The 24,917-nt window shown below is 33.0% G+C and overlaps 4 protein-coding genes across 6 annotated transcripts in view; 3 read left to right on the plus strand and 1 right to left on the minus strand.

Annotated features, from left to right (window-relative positions):
- Nucleotides 1–176: 176 nt before the first annotated feature.
- On the plus strand, nt 177–1,083 carry LOC129917956 (uncharacterized). Its single transcript, XM_055998215.1, has 2 exons — nt 177–863; nt 934–1,083. The coding sequence occupies exon 1, from the start codon at nt 338–340 to the stop codon at nt 839–841; it is 504 nt and encodes a 167-aa protein (XP_055854190.1). The 5' UTR covers nt 177–337; the 3' UTR covers nt 842–863; nt 934–1,083.
- LOC129917952 (uncharacterized) overlaps nt 971–24,917 on the plus strand; it is a 26,482-nt gene continuing 2,535 nt past the window's right edge. The window contains exons 1-5 of the mRNA XM_055998209.1: nt 971–1,083; nt 13,712–14,056; nt 14,123–14,500; nt 20,035–23,690; nt 23,750–23,864. Of these exons, the coding sequence (XP_055854184.1) occupies nt 13,736–14,056; nt 14,123–14,500; nt 20,035–23,690; nt 23,750–23,864 (4,470 nt within the window). The 5' untranslated portion in view covers nt 971–1,083; nt 13,712–13,735. The remainder of the gene's footprint in view (nt 1,084–13,711; nt 14,057–14,122; nt 14,501–20,034; nt 23,691–23,749; nt 23,865–24,917) is intronic.
- LOC129918204 (CWF19-like protein 2 homolog) lies at nt 4,020–6,477 on the plus strand. Its single transcript, XM_055998601.1, has 4 exons — nt 4,020–4,100; nt 4,269–5,051; nt 5,609–6,286; nt 6,349–6,477. Exons 1-4 carry the CDS (start codon nt 4,020–4,022, stop codon nt 6,475–6,477), a joined length of 1,671 nt encoding a protein of 556 aa, XP_055854576.1.
- On the minus strand, nt 8,207–10,684 carry LOC129917954 (histone acetyltransferase Tip60). Of its 3 annotated transcripts, none has more exons than XM_055998212.1 (6): nt 10,434–10,684; nt 10,216–10,342; nt 9,900–10,147; nt 9,089–9,834; nt 8,820–9,032; nt 8,207–8,647 (listed from the first exon to the last, which is right to left on the minus strand). In XM_055998212.1, exons 1-6 carry the CDS (start codon nt 10,491–10,493, stop codon nt 8,638–8,640), a joined length of 1,404 nt encoding a protein of 467 aa, XP_055854187.1. In that variant the 5' UTR covers nt 10,494–10,684; the 3' UTR covers nt 8,207–8,637. The 3 variants fall into 3 exon arrangements, with proteins under 3 accessions (XP_055854187.1, XP_055854185.1, XP_055854186.1); XM_055998210.1 differs by having other exon boundaries at nt 8,212–8,647; nt 9,089–9,846; nt 10,434–10,683; XM_055998211.1 differs by having other exon boundaries at nt 8,216–8,652; nt 9,089–9,846; nt 10,434–10,682.

Consider the following 24,917-nt stretch of genomic DNA (forward strand, 5'->3'; position numbering starts at 1 on the left):
TTGAAGTAAAATATATTTCTGTGATTTGAATGTTTTTTGTATATTTAAAAATCTACTGCGGTATATTGCAATCTACTGCGCTTTTTCTTAAAATATACTGCGCTCAATTATCTTTGGGATGGCAGCACTGGTCACTATACGATGCGATGATCCCTTGTCTTCCTATCTTAATTTTATACTCTGTGGCCAGAAACTTCAAAGTTCAAAAATTAAAAAATTTAAATTCGAACAGAAACTCTTGTTTTGATTTTGAAAACGAGTCTTTTTTATTATTTTAAATTTGTTTAATTAATTATCTCATAATTTATTGAACACACAAAATTAATAATTATCTACCATGGAAGAACTTGCTGAAATGCACGACATCAACTTCCTTATCCAGTTGGAAGCTTATAAAAGATTTAAAGAAGACGAACAACAAATTCGTCCATTTGTTGAAGATAAAATCAGGCAATACAACGACACCAGAAACGAATATTTAAATTTATACTCAAAATACGTTGATTTAATAAAATCGTCTGCTTCCCGAAATGCCCTGCAGTCGGAACAGCTTCAAATCCTTCATGGCAATGAACAAACTGAAGCAAGTATGAAGACAATAGCTCAGGAAACTAACATCGATAAGCAAGATGAATTCTTCACTACCGATGATGTCGCTACAACTAAAAAGATTATTGCTGAAACTCCCAATTTTGAGAATCTTGTTGAACAAAGTTTTTCATCAGAAAACAATAAGAATCGAGTGGACTTCATTCAATCATCATTAATGAGGGTTGAGCGTAATCTCGAGAGTTCAGTCGTTTCTGGATTTGATTCCCTTTTGAAAAGAATTGAAATGTAATTGAGCCACGTTATGGTATAATGTAAGAGCATTATTCATCATGATTGTCACATGTCACAGTTTTCTTTTAATGATCTTATGTTTTATTCCAGGTTGAGCTCAACAAGTTTGATAGTCACATGAGTTTAATTGGAATCCTTTCACATTATTTTTAAAGTTTGCATTTTCTAATTAAGTTATTATTTTTTGTACAAATTCAAGATAAGAGGAGCATTAGTAAAAAATAAACAAAAGCGAAATAAGTGAGTATATTTTATTTATTTTTTTTATATATAACTTCAAACCACATGTCCATCAGGTTTTAAGTCTAGAACTTAGATTCTGAAAAATAAATGTTGGGGCTCTTTTTTTGATACACAAACTCAACAAACACCCCATCCAAATCGATCATATTGCTATTAACGTAAGGCGTTCCTCCAAAACACTTCTTTCACCTAACATCGACTCCGACTACCTATTATCTATTTTGTGCTTAGCTCTTATGTCGTTTTCTATTGACCTTTGAGGTTTTTGTGTAAAATTCTCAGATTTTCCACTGCAAATAGAATATGAAATCTAGTTTTGTAATTGTGTGCGAAATCTGTGCGTATAAAAAAAATAAAACAACAACAAATGTTCAGCTAAATGTCAAACAGAGGAGTGTGTGTTAAAGTGCGTGTGTTTGTATGCGTGAATCTTGATAAAAATCCAGAATCCGATTCTTGAATCTCAGATTCATTTTTTTGTCATTTTTTTGAATCTCAAGACGCAAATAGATCATGAAATCTGAGATTTGTCCACTATTTCCCCTCTTCACCCCCCCTTTCAACAATTTTCGTCAATAGAAAACGACATTAGACAAACGAAACAAACAAATTGTGCACGTTGGTAGATTGTATTGTTATATTTTCTTTTGAATTCTGCTAGATTTGGAGTCAGATTTGTAAATCTGAAAAAAATCTCATATATCATAACTTGTTTCTCACTTCAGATTCAACAAAAAAAATTGAATCGAAATTTAAAATTCTGAATAGCTGCGTTCCTTTGGAAATATTTATCTACTTTTTAGTACTTAAAGCTGCTTTGAACTACTTTTTCAGTATAGCAAAGTAGATCAAAGTAGTTTTAAGTACTAAAAAGTAGATAAATATTTCCAAAGGAACGCAGCTAATATAGATTTGTATCAAGATTCAAACATAATAGCCCTGTTCCATTGGAGTTGGTCGTGGTAGTCTTCTAATTGTAGATGTTTTGGTTAATAGCCCTGTTCCATTGGAGGTGGTAGTTTATTCGTGAGTAGAAATCTAGTACAACAACTACACATTCCTATCTCCTCGAGTAGAAGATTATGTGTTAATTCTAGTACTAGATTTACTCATGAGTAAACTACCACCTCCAATGAAACGGGGCTAATCTAGTACTAGCCCTGTTCCATTGGGAGGTGGCAAAGTACTACTAGTAGTTTACTAGCGATTTTCAATGAAACGCTCTTTCAACGAATTCAATACAAATCGTATCTACTCGGGAAGAAGAGCATGAGTAGATGATAGTACTAGATTAACCAAAACATCTTCTAGTAGTAAACTACCACCTAGAATGGAACGGGACTATTATCGTCTACTCATGCTCTTCTTCCAGAGTAGATACGATTTGTATCGAACTCGTTAAAAGTAGGGTAGAAGGGGGAGCATTTGCCAGTGGGGTACCTTTGCCAGTCCAGGTTTTTTTCCAAACCAACAGAATATTAAATAACAAAAAATCATTTTCTGTTGCACATTTATGATTGAAAACTTTGCACAAAGTTTGACAGCTTTTGGCTAGACACGAAATAAATTAGACGCTTGTGTTAGTTTTTTAATGTTGAGAACCAAAATATGAAGGTACATAACCGTCGTAAGTTGTAGGTATTTGTCGTGTTAAATTACTTTTTGATACAAATATCTTTTCAAAATTATGTGTACTATGCTGTGTAGAAGCGATTTTTTTACTGTTTAACTTATAAAAAAGTTATTAGTAAATTTTTGAAAGATTAGCTTGTGGGGTGCATTTGCCATTTGTTTTTGGGTAGGTTTTGCTCTGGCAAATGTACCCCATGGGGTGCATTTGCCAGAGCGAGCTTCCTCAAAAGAGGATGGCAGAATCCTTAAAAATCAGTCCCTTCTTCGTATTTTAAGCTAAAAAGAAGCTTTGTTTATGATTATTGGTTTTATTTGAATTAACTTTGATATTTAGGTAACTGGCAATCCCTCCCCACCCCCGTGGCAAAGCCTCCCACCTGGGGAGGCTTTGCCACATCACTTTTCTTTTTTTTGAATAAATTATTAAAAATAGAAATAATTAATATATCAAGATGAAAAAAATATTTAAGTGAAGATAATAAAGTCAATAATAATATCAGATATAAAAAAATTAAAAGAAACGTAAAAACTTTGCGCTAAGTCAATTTTCCTAAATCCTGGCAAATCCTCCCCCTTCTACCCTACGTTCCATTGAAAATCGCTAAATAATGTGCATGTACGCACGCATGTAACGCACTTTCACACACACTGCTCTGTTTGACATTTCTCTGAACATTTGTTGTTGTTGTATTTTTGACAAGGTTTTATTATATGAACAGATTTCATACATAATTACAAATGTCGAATTGCTTTCAACAAAAAAAAATCGAACTAAAATCGATCTCAATGCGTTTTACGTGTCGTAAACAATGTTCGGGGATATTTTACTAAACAAAAAATCGATTTCAAATGGATTCAAGATAGACAAAAGAAAAGATAGATTTCATCTTCATCATTTGCAGGAAAAATTATGAAGATGATGCAAGAAATTTTTCACTCCGACTAATCTAGCCCTTCTGTTTCCCACACAATCCCCCCCTCCCTATTTTCGTAATGCTCGTACGGACTGTGTTCACCAATCACCATATTATCTATTTTTTAAGACTCCTTTATTCCATTTATTTGCGTTGCTTAAGCCTAGTAATTTTTCATTATTTGATATCGCATTGTTGAAAATTTGATTTACTTGGGCGCCCTGAAGACAACGAATAAATGCGCACCTGTAAAAAATGCTTGCAGTTTGACAGCAACAAAGTTGAAGTGTTTTCTTTGACAAGTCGTGGTAATATTTGAAAGCAAGTTTATTTTCTTCTACAAATTCGGCTATTTTGCATAAAAAGAATCAAAAATATTCGAAAAAAATGAGTCAATCCGATACTCAACTAGCAAAAGAAAAAGCTCTAGAAGATTTGCGAAGAATCAAGGAAGAGCTCCTTCAAAGGGTAAATATAATGTTTTTGTATCTATGAAAAACGCCAATTTATATTCATTTCCCACTCTCATAGGATAGAAACAGCAATAAAAACCAAACAAATAAACCCATTACAAAGCTCAAAGATTTAGAAAAGAAAGAAAAACACAAGAAACACAAAGAAAAACATCATAAAAAGCACAAAAAGTCAGATAAGGAAAAACATAAACGTAAGGAAAGATCCCGATCCAGTAGTTCAGAAAGAGAAATTAAAGAAAAACACAAACATAAAGAAAGAAGTCAGTCCAGTAGTCCAGAAAGACAAGTTACTTCTCCAAAGAAGAGATCATGTTCTCCAGAAGTGACTCGTGATGATTGGATGACAAGTTCAGTTTTATTAAAAACTTTCTCCAAGAACAAACCCTTACCGAAAAAACAATGCACAACATATGAAACATATGAGCCTGGCAAGAGTACCAGGGAACTTAATCCACATTGGAAAGATGGTGGAACTGGATTGCCTGCATTTAGAAAACCAAAAGATGATTCTGATGATGACAATTATAGTCACTCTAGGAAATATTCATCTAAAAGTCATAAGAAAGGTGACTGGATGAAAAAAACTGAAACGAAATCCTTGACCGAAAAGAAGGAAGATGAAGGAGAAAAAGAACCATCATCGACGAGTGTTTCTGAGAAGGAAACAGGAACTGAATTTCTTTCAGACCAACAAATGAATGAACTCGGAGCTAAGATTATGAAAGCTGAGTTACTGGGCAATAAAGACCTAGCCGATGAGTTAAAAAATAAACTCAACTCAGCTCGACTTGCGAGGGAACAAGGCAATTTCAAAGATAAGGAAAGGTCAAATAACAAAAATCATAGAAATTCACATAGCGAAAAGCATAGAAAATCACATAAAGATGTGTCTAGTCGTACTCGAAGATTCTCCGACGATGATGAGCACGACCTCGGAAAGAAGGTAAAGTTTTTAAAAATTGTTCGAAATATTCCCATATTTTTTATAATTTGTTTTGAGCTTTAATGGTCTTTTATCTTGGATGCAATTAATAAAACATTATTTCCCTTTTTTGCTATCCTACGTTTCGCCGGTTTCTTTCCGGCTTCCTCAGCGTTTTTTTTATTTGAATTAATTTTAAAATTGAATATTTAGCATGTTTTAATATTTAATCATCTATTTAATATATTAACAGAAAAAGACAAGTAAATAAATTAACAGAAAAAACTAACAAAATGCTACACCCAAAACTTTGAGCTACTATCATTACATTTTGTTATCATAGAGAGCATTAAGTCTGTTTTTTTTTTTGTTAATTTATTAAATAATTTAAATATTAAAACATGCTAAATATTCAATTTTAAAATTAATTCAAATAAAATAAAACCCCTGACGAAGCCGGCTAAATGTAGGGTAGCAAAAAGGTGAATGTTTTATTAATTTCATACAAGATAAAAGATCTTTGAACAAAACAAATTATAAAACTTGAAGTTTAATCATATCGATAAATTTTCTTTCAGTTTGCGCGAGAAGCCAGTACAACTGTCGACTCCTCCAGTAAATCTAAAGAAAAACATAAAAACTTCAATGAAGACTTTGAAGATATATTTGCCAATCCGAAAGATGAAAAAGAAGCACAACGTGAAATTCGCAATCAAAGTCGTCACAATAAGAAGCTTAACAACTGTGACAAATGCTTTAATTCGGACAAAATGAATAAAGAACTTGTTGTGTCTGTTGGCAAACATGTTTACCTGGCTCTGCCATGGCATGAAGGTCTTCAGACAAACCATTGTTTGATTATATCCAATGACCACTACACATGCTCTACAGATCTAGATGAAGATGTGTGGCAAGAAATCACTAGATATCGAAGAGTTTTGACCAAATTGTTTGCTAAACGCAAACAGGATGTTTTATTTTTTGAAACTGCTCGATATCTTCATAAACGTCCTCACATGGTTATACAATGTGTACCATCGAGTGGTTTTGAAATGGCACCTTTCTATTTCAAAAAGGGTATAGAAGAAAGCGAATATGAATGGTCAAAGAATAAACAACTTGTTACCCTGAAGGAGAAGAATTTAAGGAAATCTATTCCAAATGGATTGCCATATTTTTGGGTGCATTTTGGAATGGATCTAGGATTTGCTCATGTAATTGAGAATCAAGAAATGTTTCCATTGTATTTTGCTCAGGTATGAACATGCGTTTTTAAGCCTTTTCAATAAATTTCAATGTATTTTCATTTTTTTTTTAGGAAATAATTGGTGGTATGTTAACATTGGATATGAGAAAATGGCGGTCTCCTAGACAGGAGCATAATATTAAAACCAAAATTAAAAATTTGGCAGATTTGTTAAAACCATACGAGGAAGATCTTTGTTGAGTTTAACTTATTTATAAGTTATAGAGAATAAAATAAAGAACAATTAAAATCACAAAAACTCTAAAAAAATTATTGCCTCCAATTGTTCAGACCTTATATTCCGCCTTATCACGACTTCCATTCGTGTTAGAAATTAGTTACGGATCCCGAAAAATTATAATCCGTTCTTAATGACAATTTCAAATCAGAATCAGAATGCCGAGTTTCTGAGAGATGATTCAATTCATTTCTACACAGATGGTTCTAAAACCAATGACGGAGTAGGTGGCGGGGTTTACTCAGAAAGACTTAATCTTAGTCTCTCCTTCCGTCACCCTAATCACTGCAGCGTGTTCCAAGCGGAAATAATGACGATTAAAGAGGTATTGACTTGGCTCAAAGAAAACGTGATATCTACATCAGATATCCGCATCTTCTCTGACAGCCAGGCCGCCCTTAAATCGTTAGCTTCTGTTTCCACAAACTCCGTAATTGCCCACGACTCTCGTTCATCTCTCATGGGGATGTCAGAACAGTTTAACATTCACCTTTTTTGGGTGCCGGGTCACAGAGATATTTTGGGAAACTGCGAAGCAGATGAACTCGCTCGAAGTGGAACTCTAATACCAATTTCCTAACAAAGCAAATATTGGTATACCAATCGCAACGTGCAAACTCATGCTGAAGCAAGAAGGTATAGAGGCAACAAACATAAGATGGTCAAACATTATAACATGTAAAACGACTTAGCAGATCTAGCCTAGGCTAGGCTAGATAAAAAACGTTCAAAAAATTTATCGTCTCTAAGCAGGTTGCCCTGCCCTTTCCAGTAGACGTAAAAAATACTTGGAAAAATATTTCCTAGAAGATACAAGTGAACTAATTAATGCTGACATCTTCAACCTTCACCGCTTCATTAAAAGCTCCAACTGGTTTAATTAGTGAGGAATTTCATTGCAAAATCATGGTGTCACAACGGACCAGTAAAAGTGTGTCAGTCGTTTTCCTGATAGCCATTTCTACCTAACCTAACCTAATAACAATTTGTATGAAATTTTTCTTTACGATTCGTTTTCGTAGCATTTTTCACATACGAATGGATTACATGATAAGGCCGATTTTTTTTACCGAAGGGATTTTGTGATTGTTTTTTTACTATAAATATCAATACGAATTGAATTTATATTAGATCCGAGAAAAAGAAGAAGTCAAAAGTAGGTATTTGTTCCATTCAAGGTAAAAAGACGTAGATTTTGTAAAGTAAAAAAAAAACACCATTTTATATTCTAGGTAGACATAATGTCAATTATGTTTTCTCGAAAATGATCCAAGCGTTTTTGAACAGTGAGATAGTTTTTGGATGAGTTTCTGAACCAGTTCTGCTATAAGCTAGAAGTCCGGGCGGCCGCTGCAGAAACGCTCTACTCATCGAACTCAAGAAATTTTCAATTTGGAACGCCAGCGCGGAGTTGTATCCAGTCTAAAATCAAATGCTTACCCTATCTTTCGCCATACTTGCGTCGTTTTTTACAGGACTTCAAAAAGCGTTTGAAGCTGTCACCAAAAGAATGTTACCCAAAAGAATTTCATACAATATAAAAACCTTGGTTTAATTATCTCTGGCCGCTTCGCACAGAAAATATTTATTTATTTGATTTTGTATTAACAAATTGCATTATCAATTAACCGAAAGATAATTTTAAAATACGAATTGTTTTACGTATTTGCGCTCCAATTATTATTATAAATGAAGCTATTAATAAATCTTCCAAAAAGTAGTGCCGAAAGTAAAAAAAAAAGAAAAACGAAGATTCTAAGCGACTGTTTAAAGAAATTATAAAATGAACCGAAAAGAAGAAAAAAAGGTTCTTAAACCACACGAACCAATACAAAAAAAAGTACCAACATTTAAGTTTTTTCCCTTTCGATAGGGAATAAATTAATATTTTAGGCATAAATTTTAATAAAAAAAAAAAAAAAAATATGTAAGTTAACACAATATTGCTTCTTCAGTGAGGTAAATTCTTCTGAATAAATCTGAAAAAAAAATACATCTTTAAAAAAATTTTTCACAGATACATAAATAAGTGTTATCCGCTATCTCGATCTCCTTCCAATCATCTGCGAATGACAAGATTTTTAACAAAAGCAGATGAAACAATTTTGCGCTCTTTCGTTAATCTATTTGTACCTATTCTGTTCGTATGGTAGATTGTTTGATATATTTCCCAGGTCGCAAAACGAGATGTGTGTGACGAATTAAAATTAAAAAAAAAAAAGAAATAAAGAAAAAAACAAAACAGAAATAAAAAAAATAAATAAAAGAAAAATAAAATGCGCCTAGATGGTTTATTTTTGTTTACCATTTTGAGCGTTTCGACCAATCTTTTGGCGTCCAGTGTAAACATTTCGAGTCAATTCGAATCTTTCTATTGTCCATTGCCTTTTTGTGTTGGTCAATAATCTCACGACTTATACAAACAATATACTGCCCTTTGTAGTAGTTGATAAGATTAAGATTCTGAAGAGTCGATATAACATCTTCCTTTTTAATACTCGTTCCTTCACAAATGTCACTAAAATTTATGAATTATTTAACAGTTTTAAGTCGCAAGTAGTCATTTATACTTACTTGATTGTAATGTGAGGTTTTTCACTTTCCCCTGACGGTTTCTGAGCAATAAATATCTCGAGTATTGTCTGAGCCCAATACGATCGATAGGACAACAGACCCAAATCAGATAATGGTTTCTCTGGTGAACCTGTCTTTCCCTCAAACTTGGACAATTCATAACTAAACTCAATCAGTAATTTGCCATAACCCTTTCGTTGATACGGTGGCATAGTTAAGATACAAGCAACATTGTAATCTTCAGTGCTTTCTTTCTCTTTTGAAAAGTAACCCACAATATGAAAGCCTCTAGAATCAAACTCAGTCATGACGTAGAAAAGAAACGGGTCAGTATCGTAATAGAGCGTCTTGTGGTCAAGAAAGAGTTTTGCCAACAAACAGAGATTCTGAGCATAAACCTTATTCTTCCTGCCATCGATTTCAAAGAAAGAAATAGTATGTTTTCGATAGATTTCATTACCAGGTGGGTGTCGCAGGTTGCATTTGATCAAGTGGCGTTCGAGACATTTTCTACTCTTGCGATATTTAAGACAAAATTCGCAAATATAAATGCAGGGAGTTTGGCAAAGTTCTTGAGGGTAAGGAGAAAAGTACCAAGGTTTGATGCGATTCCGACCCAACTCAATCATCTCGACATTTTTCATGCGAGTAACAACGTCGTCCTGGTGGATGACCATACTACCCGACTGACGAGGAGTAAGTCCATCTTGGGAATTCTCTTCTGGTATTTCAACTACTGGCACGGCCTGTGGAGTTAGCTTAAAAGAGAATATTTCACGAAAACTTTTGATAACTATTCTACTGGACTTACTTTTCTTTTTCGGTTGATTTTCTTTTGTAACGCCGCTGCAAGAACCGCATTTCCATTGACAATTTCATTATTTAGAGGAACGGGGCTGGCAGGTCGTGAAACACTGCCAGTTCCAGCTAAAGAATGATGTTTCTTTGGCGTTGTAACACCAGTGCTTGCTCCGGTCGTGGTGCCATCCCGTCGTGGGAATTGAACCTTTCGTGTGTCGAGATCTTCTTCTTCGACCCATTCGTCTAAGCGTTTGTTAACTTAAAAAATAAAAAAAACAATTGTATTTGTAATTAAAATAGTTTAAAGAGGTTTTTTTAAGACATACAATCAACATAATGAACATAAAATTGTCGTTTTCCTTCGCTGTCTTTGATGCTAACAATTTCAGCTAGTGGCCAATCATCTGTTTTGTGCATGCGAACTGGAAGTCGGCAACCTTCAGTTAGTGCTGCCTAAAATGTTTTAAATCAATGTAGAAGATTAATGATGGTATAATTGTTTTTCAGTGAGACTTTTTAAAGATTAAAAACAAAATAGTTTTACCGTAGATTCACATATTGATGAAAAATCTTCATCAAAATCTAGTTTCGATGTGACTTTCATTGGAAGTGTTTTTTTGTGTTGAATATTTGATAATACAAATATACAAGTTTTTATTTAACAATTTTTGAGAAATAGCACTTTACTTTTGCTTTTTTATAACACAAAGTAAATATTTTTTTTATTTATGATCAAAATAAAACATTACAATTTTTATGAAGTAATTACCACAGATTAGATTATTAGAAGTTTACTACCAAAGAATATGAATGCGGCGACATGGAGGTTTTGAAAATGAAATTTCCCAAAACAAAACTGGTAAATGGGATATTTTTTTTGACGAGATAATTTATTTTTAAAGGGTGATCCAATTTAAGGGAATGACCATACCGGAAAGGTTTGCGGTAGCGATACAGGTAGTTGTATGAAAAAATTCCGCATCTGAAGGTTGATGTTCCGGTTTGAAATTGTATTCATACAAATACCCGTACCACTACCGCATACCTTTCCAGTGTGATTATTCCCTTAAGGCTTGGCATTGGTACGGTTGTAGTACGGGTAATTTTGTAAAAAAAAAAACCCCAACCTAGAACACAATGTTTCATTCATTCGCTACCTGTGTTCAAGTTTTAAATGGGAAAGATTTGCAAAATATATCACTACAGCCCAAATGAGATAATTTCGCAAATTAAATCAGTTCAAATTTTTTTTCTATACGATTTGACATTCGAAATGAGATAATTTCCGAAATTATCTCATTTGGACTTAGACATTTGGACTTATTAGACAAGAAATAAGGTAGGTAATATATACATGCAACGGTTTAAATTCATGGTCAAGTATATGCTGCAAATTATCTCATTTCGAATGCCAAATAAAATAATAGACCTTTTACATTAAAGTCTGGTACGCTGCTGCAGTGAAAAGAAACTTTCCATACAAAATATCGTTAACGAAATCCTGAACGGAAAATTTCGTTTTGCTTTTCGCTTTTCAGTACGCAGCTCTAGCGAAAAATTGGAGAGTTTTCACTCATTTGTCACTTACTTTTTACTGTCATGTGCATTTTTCTTGTGTCCAAGAGTAGTGTTGACGGTTTTTTCAATTCATTTATTTCTTGCTTTAAAAATTATTTTCTGTTGATTATTCTTGATTTTAAATTAATTTTGAATTTTTTTATTTTGACTTTGACAGAATACTCGATGATATTTTTTCGTTAGAATTTTCGTTGTCGACTTTGGAGACTTCAAAATGTACTTATAAGGTCTATAAGAAGCTTGAACGAAGCTTTACCGAAGTTGTGAGATTTGACAGTTAGCTTCGAAAGAGCTTGTATAGCTCTTTAATTGAAAAATAAACAACTACAAATTGATTTGATTTTAGGTCATGAATTTTATCTTTTAATCTGAAATTATATCAAACATCCCATTCGTTTTTAGTAAATCTTTAAATAATAATTTTAAAAGTATATAATTTTTTTACCACACCCAGGAGTCAAACCTCGCATCTGCTTGGTGGCAGTCCGCCACTCTACCCACTCGTCCGGCCATCCTAGTATATTCATTAATGAAATCAAAAACTTTATCAGCTCAACTGACAGAAATGTGAAAACAAAAAATATCCGAGCTAAATTATTCAATTAAAAAACAAAAAGTTTATCCAATATCAAAATCAAATACAAAACTTTGTCATTTCTGCAAAGCTTCTATAAATTCATTAACCAGGCTTATCCCAAAATCAAGCTTTCTCTGGTTAAGTTTCTTTAACAGTATACAACTACTTATTAAAAGGTGTTAAAAGGGTTCGAAATTCTATAAGCACTTAAATTCTGAAGTAAGGTCAATACATGCTGTATAAAAAGTAGAACCTTTCAATTTACAGAAGCTGTTGTGTTAGTTGGGCGGAGCTTTTAGCCCTGTTCCATTGAAGGTAGTAGTTTACCACTAGTAGATATTTTGGTTAATCTAGTACTAGCATCTACTCATGCTCTTCTTCCCGAGTAGATACGATTTGTATTGAATTCGTTGAAAGTGCATTCCATTTAAAATCGCTAGTAAACTACTAGTAGTACTTTTCCACCTGCCAATGGAACAGGGCTATTGACAAATAAAATAATAGGTGTGTTTTTTTGTTTATCTATATAGATTTTGTGCAAAAAAACGACATCGGGATTTTTGAAATCCATGCAAATATTTGGCACCACTGTACATATACTTTGGCAGCTGTCTGTCAAAAATGTTGCTTTTGTTTTTTTTTTTATTTTAACTCCGAAGTGGGAAGGCCATTACATCCATGTTGGATGCAAACAAAAATTTTCATATGGCCATGGCATCCATGTTGGATTCAAAAAAATTGTTTTTTCACAAAAAACCAAGAATTATCTGTATATTCTTAGCTACATTTTAAGACCATGACCATTAACATTGGTTGCGTCGTTCTTGTGTTATAAGCGTTTGAAGGTAGCCATATTGAATTTTTTTTCGATTTTTTAAAAATCAAATGTAAAAACTTTTTTATTTTTATTTCTAATTTTTCGAAAAAACTTTGGTAATTTTATATACATATCTGTTCAACAATCTTATCAGGATCCATTTAAGACTTTTATCTGAAAAGTGCATTGCGTATATCTCGAGATATTTACATTTCAATGCAACCATGTCAAACAAATTTTTGATTATTTTTTTCTATGAGAGTTTTTTTCAAACCTCGTTTTCTCCGCTTTTTTTTTTTTGTTAATATTTTCAGATATTTTTGTATGAACACAACAAATAAAGTACCTTGGCACTACTGTTTTTATCGAGAGAAAGTAAAATCTGGATAATTATCTGGATTTTTCAAAAATCTATACAGATAAAGTTTTTGTTGTTTTTAACACGTAAATTGTTTTGATTTCAAAAATCTCGATGTCGTTTTTTTGCACAAAATCTATATAGATAAACAAAAAAACACACCTAATGTCCCGTACTGAAGCGTATCAATCAATTTTATCCAGTTGACACACGACCTTAAAATTTCTTTCCTGGGGGTAATTTTCTTACCCCACCTCAAGAAGGCACAAATTCACCATAGCTAGCTTTCCAATCCATAAAATGTTTCTATAAATTTCCCTAGGACTTTTTCTCTGGAATAACTCGAAATCTTTTCTGTTTCGTCTGTGGTATCTCCATTTTGTTTTTTATTTATTTGCAAATTTGAAAAATATCAAACGTCCATAATTCAATCGTCAACAGCTTATAGAAAATAAATAATTAAATAACATTTTTAAAATATATCTAAATAAGTTTTGTGAAGACATAAAAAGTGTAATGGATTTTGAAGACGCCAAAGAAAACATTCAGCCTTTAGCAGCCGGTCGAAATGCTAGCATTCTTCAAGCTGCACTTCACACAGAATCTCAAGAGGAGCTTCAACAACAAAGGCGCCAATACGAAGAAGCCATCGAGAAATATGATGGTGAAGATCCTTTGGAACCTTGGTTTGAGTATGTCTATTGGATTGAACAGAGTTATCCATCCGGTGGCAAAGAATCTGGCCTCGATGAAGTACTAATCAAATGTTTGACAAAATTCGAAAAGGATCAACGTTATCATCAGGATAGACGAATGATTAAATTATATATTAAATATGTAAGTTGTTTTTATTTTGTTTCTTGATAATAAAAAGAAAGAAATAAAATATAATAATTGTTCTAGATTGACAACCACGAGAAACCACAAGAATGTTATCAAAAACTCTATCATCAAGGAATTGGCACAATGGTTGCCGATTTATACATCTGTTGGGCTTATTACTACGATTTGATGGGTGATTTTCGCAGTGCTGATCAGATTTTTAGAAAAGGAATCGATTGTAAGGCTCAGCCATTTGAAGAACTCCAAGAAGCTCATCAACATTTCGGATTTACCATGTCTCAAAGGATTCTTTATAATGACGACGTTTCGAAGGAGAAATATCAAAGTTCCATGCAGGAGAAGCGAAGCGCACTGATATCATTGAAATCGCATAAAAAACAAGTTGGTAGCATTCGAACGGGAGCTGCTGTTAAGAAATTTGCTCCAGGAACAGTTCAGGTAGGAATTTATTTGAAAGAAACGAATAATTTAAATTTAAAGTAATTTGTTTATCTTTAAATGTGGAGGGTTTTCTTTAAAATTATTACCTACTACACTAACTCAAAAAATTAAGGAACAAAAAAAAATTGTGATTTTTTAGTGATTTTCGACAGGCTGTATCTCAGTTAAAAATGATCACATAATGACAAATCAAAAAAGCATGTGAAAGCTACATTCTTCTAGTTTTAGGATTTTATGACTAAATATTTTATTTCTAACAGTAAAATAAGTTAATCGTTTGGACTGTTCAAAAACCAACATTTTCAAATTTGTTTTTTGTTTTTACTTATTTGTTTTTTTTTTTTATTTGAACATTTTATTAATAAATACCGTTTAAATTTTAGATAAACCAATGAAAAATCCAAAATTTTCAAAAAATGGAAAAATATCCAAATTTTTTTTTCAAAATTTAAATTTTCTTGAAAAATTTTAATTTTCTTTGGTTTATCTAAAATTTAAACGGTATTTAAATAAAATGTTCAAATAAACTCAAAAGAATTTGATTTTGCTCATAAAAATTTCAGCTGCAAAAATGTGGTGTTTTAAATTATCTCAAAAGTTCAAACTCTCACAACAGAAAAACTGTTTGATGAATAAGTCTGAAACTTTGCAAATTAATTTAAGGTCTATTAAGCTTCAATAATCTTATCACCCAGTTTAATCTTATCACCCATGGTTATGAAATAGTGGCACATTTTCTAGAAAACTGTAAAAAGGCCTATTTTGATAGCTTTTCTAAATTGATATCAAATGTACGAAAACATTTTTTTTAAACAAAGCAAACTTAATTTCTTTGTAGAGAATTAAATGAAATTTTCAAATGTATCTTTAAAATTTCTGTGGAGTGATCCGTTGTTGGGATATTGATAGTCAAAGTCAAAAGTATGGTTTTTGGTTCGAGGACTGATATTGTAGTCTAAAAAATCGTAGAAGTTTGGAACAAAAATAATCTTGAAGCCAAATACATAATATAGCCTTTCTAAAAATTATTATCATTTCATCACAAAAAATTTTCCCACTTTTTTATGAGAAAAGTAAACACAAAAAAAAAATTTGAAAATGTTGGTTTTTGAACAGTTCCAACGATTAACCTATTTTACCGTTAGAAATAAAATATTTAGTCATTAAATCCTAAAACTAGAAGAATGTAGCTTTCACATGCTTTTTGATTTGTCATGATGCGATCATTTTTTACTGAGATACAGCTTATCGAAAATCACTAAAAAATCATAATTCTATCCGCCTTCGTTTAGCTTCTATTCCTATCGTCAGCTTTGTGTTGTTTTTGTAATGCATGTTAACGCCAACTCTGGATATCTACGGATACCAATACCAAAAAAAAAAAAAAATAAAATGCACGACTGAGTCGCATGAACTTGCTCTTAGAGTTGATGTTGCTTAAATTTTTAAGACTTTTTATATAGAAATTTGGAAAATGTAGGTACCTACTATATGGGTACAAAAAAAAAATAAAATAAAATTCGTTTTTTTTTTTTTTTAAATAAAATAAAATCTGAAATCAAATTGCCCCTGAAAACAAGTATGAAATTTTGATTGACATATTAAGGTGCATTTTTAGAAAAAAATTTTTCAAAATCGTAAGAGCCGTTTTTTTTTAAACTAATTTTCTGGAAAAAAAGTTTTAAAATAAATTGGTATGCCATTTTGTAGAAATCACTAATCAATATCTAAAAACAAAATTTCAATAAAATTCAATGCCCCGTTTTCGAAAATTTGATTTTTCAAAAAAAAATTTGCAAATTTTTTTTTAAAATCCAAAAATTATTTTTTTCAAAATTTAGTCTACATATGTATAAAAATGCTTCTTCACAAAAAGTTTCGTTGAAATCGATTAAGCAGTTTCGGAGATAATCGGATTTGAAAAAAAAAAAACGGTTCTATGGCAGGTACCGTTAATAATGATTTTCAAACAAAATTTTTTTCATTATCTTAAAACTAACACTTGAATTTTTTAAACAAAATCGTTGGAGCCGTTTTTGAGTAATTTCAACTTTACTAAAATCGGTACATGACAAGTACCGTTATTTTTTGTCCAAAAAAATTAATTCCAAAAACCCCTCTGGAGAGTAGCCAAGTAACGCTACATACCAAGTTTGACATTAATCGGTCCATCCGTTTAGGATGTAGCTCCTTATAAAGACAGACAGACAGACTGACAGACAGACGGACTTCCGGGACCCACTTTTTTGGCATTCTCTACCATCGTAATGTCATGGAAAAATGTTATCTCAACTTTTTTTTTGTACGAATGCATAACTTTATATAATGTACCTATATCGCAAGTAAAAACACAGCTATTGGCTTCACGTTACAATGGGGATTTGGACACGGACAGTATTACCGTTGTTTGAAGAGGAAAAATAAACCCAAACCTAGAGAATTCTACCTTCTATCATTGTCCTTGCACTGAAATCGACTGTACGCAGTTTTTCTTGACTTCTGTTTTCAATCAACTTGTTAACGCGGGGACTCAATAACATTAAATTTTTTGTTAATCTGCACCTATTTAATGCACTTAAAAATCATTATTATTTAAAAAAAAAAAATACAAAACCGGGAGACTTGCCACCTTTTTCTGAGGTAAATCCGGCCAACGCCACAGGGCCACAGGCGGATCACTAGTGTGACGCAGATACGTGATGTAGTAGTTGTGCACTCCACAAATTGGCAGTAAAGGGAAGATAGGGATGTTTGTCTCTCACTCGCACTCTTTTCTTATTCCTAAGTACCTTTTTCAAACAAGCTACCATAATGTTGCTGTAATACGTATTTTGAATTTGAAAAAGCTGCATAAAGGGTTACCTTCTTCATTTTTAAATAAAAATTTTATTTCATGAACTTGTGTGCTTCAGGGGCAAGTTTCTTTGTGAATTGCTTTTAGGCAATCGTTAGGTCCCACTGATTTTAAAAAAAGCTTTCCCATAAGGTCTGTACTACCAATTTTTATCGGACCGAGTAAGGGCACATCATTTACTCTGCTTATTTTTTGTAATTTCATGGGATGAATCTTCTTTTGCACTTGTAGAATTTATTAAAAAAAATTGTTGTGTAAGATTTTTCCCAGAGGATGGAAAACAGTCAGACAAAAATTACGAAAATTGAAAAAAAAAAAAAAAAAAATCGGATATTCATTTTCGACATTTCTCTAATTCGACCATTATTAACCAACAAAGTTTGACTTGACATTTCGAGTTGAACAGGATTGATTGCCCCGAGTGCATATAGAAATTGCCTTTATTGTTACTTGCAATATAGGAACTTTAGGGCAAGTTTAGGATTCATAACAATGAACAACATGAAATAAAGATGATTGCGAGACGATGGGTCTTAAGAACAGAAGAACATTTTGTGCAACGGGTAACATGCGAAAACATGGGTTAGGTATTCAAAATGGTTGCTTGAATAAGATAAACGTTAAGAAAATGCAGCGTTGGACAAAAGTTGATGAAGGTTTATCTAAACATTATTGGAAATACATTCAGATTTAGTGCACTAATTGAGCTCGTATTCTATGAAAATAACTGGTGCCCTGAATGCTGCTTTCATTGAACGTTGTTGTTATGGTTTGAGAAGAATCATTCGCTGAAACAGCGGGACTTGTTATCTTCAATTTGATTTATTAATATTATTGTTTCAAAACAAATTCTAGGTTGACAATCTTATGTCGTTTTCGATTGGTTTCACTCAAGGATTCACTCATTCTGAAAACCAATAAAACAACTTGAATCACTTTCGGGTGAATAAAACACTTTCAGAAAACTTATGAATGCTTCCGAACGCGTCTTGGCGCCCAATCGAAAACAACATCAAAAATCAGTGAACAAATATTTTATAAGTCTTTCTGGAAAAAGCAACTGTTTGCCTTATTTTACTGACGATAAAATTCATCATATTTTGAAAACTAATCCAAATTTTAAAAGATCGTTAGACGGCTGCGGTACCAATTCCGCTTAAAAGAAGATTCCTAAGAAAGCCATTTGGGAATTCAAGCAATACAACTTGAATGGTCTCAATAATTTCCTTAGAAACTTTTGACAGTTCTTTCTAGAGGGAACATTTGAACTTGTTTAGCACCTTAATTAACGGTACTTTTTCTCAAAAAAGGCTCTAACGACTTCGCTATCGTTAGAGCGACTTTAGATGCAAAAAAAAAAAAAAAATTAGTATAAATAGTACATGCCATAGAACCAATTTTTTGTATTCTGGTTTTCTCATAAACGACTGAACAGATTTCGATGAATTTTTTTTGTAGAAAACACAAACTTGACGTTAAAACTAAAAAAAAAATAATTTTTTGATCTTATTTTCTAATGAATTGTCTTGAAATGTTGGTTCTATGTTTCGTTTAATCCAGCCCCATTAAAGATATACATAGTCCTCAGAATTATCGTTCTCTAGTTTCGCCACCATAGCCTTAAAGGTCTCGTTTTCTACAAGTAACCAATTTTCAGCCGTAATTTTTTCATCAGGACCGTCACGACTTAAAAAGGCAACTTGTAGTTCGATCGGGGTGTTGTCAAGGCTATTGTTTTTTCGTTTCTTGGCACCTTCTGTTTTTGCTGCCTCCTCCGATCTTTCTGTTTTGGAAGTACATGGTCTCGTCCCAGCAGTGCTTCCAACTAACGCTTTCTCTTTCGTAGCATTGGTGGGCTGTTTCTTAGAGCCCCAGCACACTACAAACTTTCTATCGGCCGATAGTTTAGTCGAGTTTGGCTCCTAGTGTGCGCACAGGCAGCCGACTAAACAGTCGGGTCGCTAGGAAATATTTTAGTTTAAAGGCAATTGTGTAGCAAAACAAACTTTTTTTTCGATCAAACAAACTTTTTGATCGGCCGATACTCAATCGTTGTAGTGTGCGAACTCTCATACATTTTCATTATGATTAAGAGACCGACTAAACTGTCGGCCGATAAAAAGTTTGTAGTGTGCGGGGGCTCTAAGAAACAGCCCACCAATGCTACGAACGAGATCTCGCCAGGCATAAACGTGTTTTGATTGTTGCGATTCTAACACGATTCTACCTTGGTCAAATTGCAGGGTAGTTAAACCTCTCTTTCTTTAAAAAGCATCTTTCTATTCCTGCATTTTCCCATGTTGCTTGTTTTTAAGACTGAAAAAGAGATATGACTTTGTTTTCTTCAGCAGCTGAAGAGATGTGAGCTGTAACTAAAAGCCTGCTAAAATCTCAACTTGAGTGAAGACTATGAATTCAGCCCTTAGTGATTTTTTCTAAGTGGAAATTTATTATACATACTTATTTAACCTTATGATTACACTTTTCAATATAAATATGCTTTTAAATAAAAACCGAATTTACATTTAAATTTAATTATCTTGAGACGCGTTTCAGTGAACACGACTGATAAAAAAGTGAAAAATTTAAATGTAATAGGTCATAACAAAAATTGAAACAACCGTTGGTATAATTATTTTCATATTTAATTAGAATTTCTTCAATTTCTATTTTTAAGGTTAAATCCTCTCGACCATCACAAAAACAAAATTCCATACAAGTCTTTAACGACGACGAGCAACTGCCTTGTGATTTGAATCCCACTGCTGAATTCGCTTCTGACACATCTGTAGTGAAAGTAATCCTAGACAGCACACGTAATCAGGAGAATTTAAAAGAAGCTGGACCTTGGAACAAACCACTTGCCAGAAAGAAAAAACTTTTCACTTCTGAACCACGCTCCGCCCTTGGATTTGAAATTCTCGAAGATCAAGAAGTTAATTCTCCGCTGAAAAAGAAATCAGCCGATTTGGGACCTTTTATATATTTAGATGGTTTCGTACCATCCAATCAACCTCAAGAAGAGTGGATAATTCCTGTTACGATAGAGAATGAGATAACAAAAGGATTATATCCATCTTACGACAAGTGTTTGATCTATCCTAGACCAAATATGGAGTTCTCCCTCGAAGAACTTGGTTGTTATTTTTGGTGCAAAAAGAGAAATATCGAAAATAAATTTACAAAAAAATACGATTCCTACTGGAAAGCCGATATACAATCAGGCATAAGAATGTATCCAAATTTTGCTAAAAAAAATCTGCCCATAGATGATAAGGATTCATTTAAATCTACAGATTTTGATCCTCTCAAAAATTCAGCACATGAAAAGATGGCAATTGATATTAAACTTTCTTATCCATCACCAGGAAACGAATTGCAGTTTGAAGAAATATTATACCAACGATGGAAGGATGGCAAAAAGAAATTCAAATACGATCAAAATGAGACTATTGCCATTACAGAGGAAATGGAAGAGACTATGTGTACGCCATTGGATGGTGTGAGAAGGAAAAGTTTCTTTCCCACACGAAAATCCATTGCTCCCGTGCATATTTCTAAGAATGTTATACACGAGGTGGAAGAGAAAGCAAAAGAAACGTTCGAAGAATTACCCGCACCATCAAATCGCCAATATCGTAAAAGTATTTTAAAGAAGCCAAATTTGCCAGAAATTCAAGACGTTAGTAATATTTCGTCCTTTCGGGAGGAAATTGCTGAAGAATTTGCTTTCAAACCTCCTTCATCGCCACCAGCTCCGCCAGTTACTCCCGCTGAGCCACAGAAGATAGCTTTTCAAATTTTCGAAGATGAGGAAAATAATTTCGAAGCAAATGAAACGTGTTCAACTCAGGTCTTCAATTGTTTCATTAAACCGCATTCTATAAGTACACCAAAAGCTCCAGGTAAAAGTGTCAAACTTACCAATCAACAACCCACCACCGAAACTAGACAACAAATACAGTTTAGTTTGTCTGAAGTGGAAAATATTGCCCCGACTCCTGTTGCCCCGATTATTCAAAATTTAGCTCCATCGTTAGCCTTATCACCTGACTACGATCCTGGTCTCACTATGCGTGGCAAGCAACTGTCTACCATTATGGAAACTTCAGAACATGCAACCGGTTCGACTGGCAGCACTAAACTCTCCATAAATTCACCCGACTTTGAACTGGAAGTTCATCAGTCGAGACTGCCATTGATGGCAAATGTATGCACCTTGGAAACTGTTGACGAGAACAAATCATTTAACGATAGAGATACGAGTGAAAAATTGATGATATCAATTCGTCAACACAATAAAGATACGTCTCTTTCGTCTGCTGCAAAGACGAACCCTAATGAGATATCTCGTCTGGAACAACCAGAAGACACTGTACCTTTAATGCCAGCTGTCAGAGTTTTCGAAGATAAAACTGAGACTGTCCCTAAGATTTTAATCACGAAAATGAGACAACTTAATCCTGAAGTTGAGGATAAAGGACTTCCTTCAATAAAAAACGACCAAGCCGAAAGGAAAGCTATTTCGTCAATGTCTTCGTCAAAAATTCAAAATGAAGTGAGTTTCTTCGATAAACTTTCAACAAATATGGAAAAACCTCAATCTGCACCCAAATCCCCATCAGCAGTTGTTTTGAATAATTCAATTTTCTCATCTTCAGCTTTCATGAAATTCCAAAACTCACCTGTCCCATCAAGATTGAAACTAGATGACACACCCGAACGTATAGTTAAACGTGTTTCGGACGTGGCTAAAACTCCATCTCGATCATTTTTCACTGACGATTTGAAAGGCAAAACTTTAGATTCAATGTTTTTGCCAAATTTATCAACTAAATGCGCAATCAATATAGATTGCAATGAAAAACAAACAAAAGATAATTCATTTTTACCCGGATTTTCCAATGACATGTCTTTAAATTTATCCCCTGGCGGAAAATACAAACAAACAACAAAGGATTCATTCCTATCTGGGTTTCCCAGTGTGGCTATTGGGGAAAATAAACCCGCTGAAGATTCGTTTGTGGCATATTTGTCAAAGAATAGACAACCAAATGAAAGTACCAAACCAAAAGAGGCTCCATCCACGAACGTAGGAAGTAATATGAGTCTCCTTACGAGTTTTAAGACAAAACAAAACTCTATTGAGGATAAAGAGAATTTTGAAAAGTCTTCTTTTATGTTTAATTTATCTCCACCAGACGTGCATAAAAAGTCCTTTTTTAAGATGCCCACTGTCGCCAATGAAGAACGATCAGTTGTTCAAAAAAATATTTCTTTCCTTCCAAACTTTAATCAATCCACTACAACTACAACAGCAACAGGAGCTACATCAAAATTCCAAATACACGAAGACACGATGAACCATGATTTGTCAAAAAAGATATCTCGTCTTGGTCTTGAAGAGCCTGAGTCATCAAACATAAAATCGAAAAATCATTCCACCTCTGAAACAAATAAACTTCTAGCTAACTACTCCTCACCGGAGCTCAAAAGTCTTAGTTCAATTGAGAATTCAAAGAAAACCACAATGAAAAATAATGCTGAACGAAATTCAATACCAACCCGAGAATCTCTATTTAAGGCAGATTGTTTTTTTGAAGAAAATATACGAACGGAAGCATTTGCAGTAAATCTGAGCATGATTAAGAACTCTACATTGCTGCCGAATCATAACCTACATCAATCTCAGATTGAAAGAGAATCTATAAACATAGTTGACAATATGCCAAATTTTGAACTTCATCAATCGCAGATTAAAAAAGAATCAATCAATATAAGTGCTCCATCGACATCTATACCTTCGTCATCATTATCAATTCCTGATGAATTCATTCGGCCAGGAACAAATTTCAGTGTAAAATCAGAAGCTTCTTCGTCTACTTCCACCAGCCAATTACTAAAAAAGCAAGTTCCTCGTGCAACTGAATGTATTGACATCGCCGAATCAGACGAAGAGCCTGATGTTTTTGGAAAAAGTATTTACTATACAAAAACTCCCAAAACACCACAAGTTGCACGGCATGCTTGGAGTCCTGAACCTCAAGATGAATGCGATGACGATTACTTTGTACATCAAGAAATTGATATGGATCAAACTCAACATGTTATTGATAATTTTTGTGTTGCAAGAGATGTTAATCCATTTAATAAAAAGTTGAAAGATGCATTTTTAGGTCAAGTTGATATTATATCGTTTATTGAAAATCTACCAACCTGTAAATTGGTGGGGAAGATTAAGTCTCTGAAGAAAGATAATTCAGTGGAACTAAATGATAAAGTGTTTCACATTATTAAGCTGATTGGAGAAGGTACATTCGGATCGGTTTATAGGTAATTTTTGTTTTTAAATCATTAGTGGCAAAAAATTTTGATTTTTTTTAATTTTACAGTGCAAAAGAATCTGAGAGTGGACAAATATTTGCATTGAAACAAGAGCGGCCAGCTAACTTATGGGAGTACTATATTTGTTTGGAATTGGAGAGCAGACTGCACACCACGGAAATGGTAAGTTGTTGAAATTTTATTTTTATTTTTTTTCGAGTAGGTTTATCAAACCTATGTATGTTATGTTAATATTTAAGTAATTTTGGCCGAATAGCTCTGTTTGTAACCCGTCTCCAATTTTGCACCTAATCACCAGTCTGAAAATAAGTTGAGTCAACTTGGCGAATAATACTCTCGTGGGCCAAATGACATCAGTGTGATTCTTCCTGCTGATTCCTTCTTGATAAAATAAAAGTCTTCGTCTTATAAAGAACTCTTTAATAACAACAATAACGTCTGAGCTTGATAACAATTTAATAAGGAATAAAAACATTTTAGAAATTTTCACAAAACAAATAAACAACAGATAACTTAATACTTATAACAACAAGTAATTTGAGCTAAGTGGATTTTGTACGCAAATGAATATTCTAACACTTCCTACCTAAAAAACCAATCTTATAACGTGCGCTTCAAAATGGTTTCTATAACCCCTTTTAAGCTACAGTACTACTATAAATACAAAATATTAAACAAATTTTTAGCAAACACGAGCGATGATATTATAATCCTTGCAACATTTTAAGAAAATAATTTTATAATTCATCCAATAAAGAAAAATATTTCAAAAAATCTAAAATATAGTCCAATTTTGTATGGAAATATAATTAGAAACAAGGAGGAAAAATTATTAAGGAATATCCTGTTTTTGTTTTTTAGCATTTACATTTGCCAAACTTGGTCAATGAATTAAACGTACAATTAATAAAAAGAACTATCCCCAACTAATTTCTATAAGTTGGTTTATGTGATTGCAGTCCTCGAAAAATGCTGCATGTTAAAAATAAAAAATAAAAAAAATAATAAAAGATTTCCTGGCAGACCAACCCCTTATATTTAAAAAAAAGAATGTGTAATAAAGTGGAGATCCTTAATAAAACATCAAGCTCTTCAAATGCATCCGCTAATAAATATTTCTTATATTTTTTACTTATATTATGAACACACATACTTTTTGAAAAGAAAGATCGTGTTTCTAATTATTTTTCCATCACTGCACTTTCTACCTCAAGA

This window comes from Episyrphus balteatus, chromosome 4 (genome assembly GCF_945859705.1).
Source record: "Episyrphus balteatus chromosome 4, idEpiBalt1.1, whole genome shotgun sequence".
NCBI classification, from domain to species: domain Eukaryota; kingdom Metazoa; phylum Arthropoda; class Insecta; order Diptera; family Syrphidae; genus Episyrphus; species Episyrphus balteatus.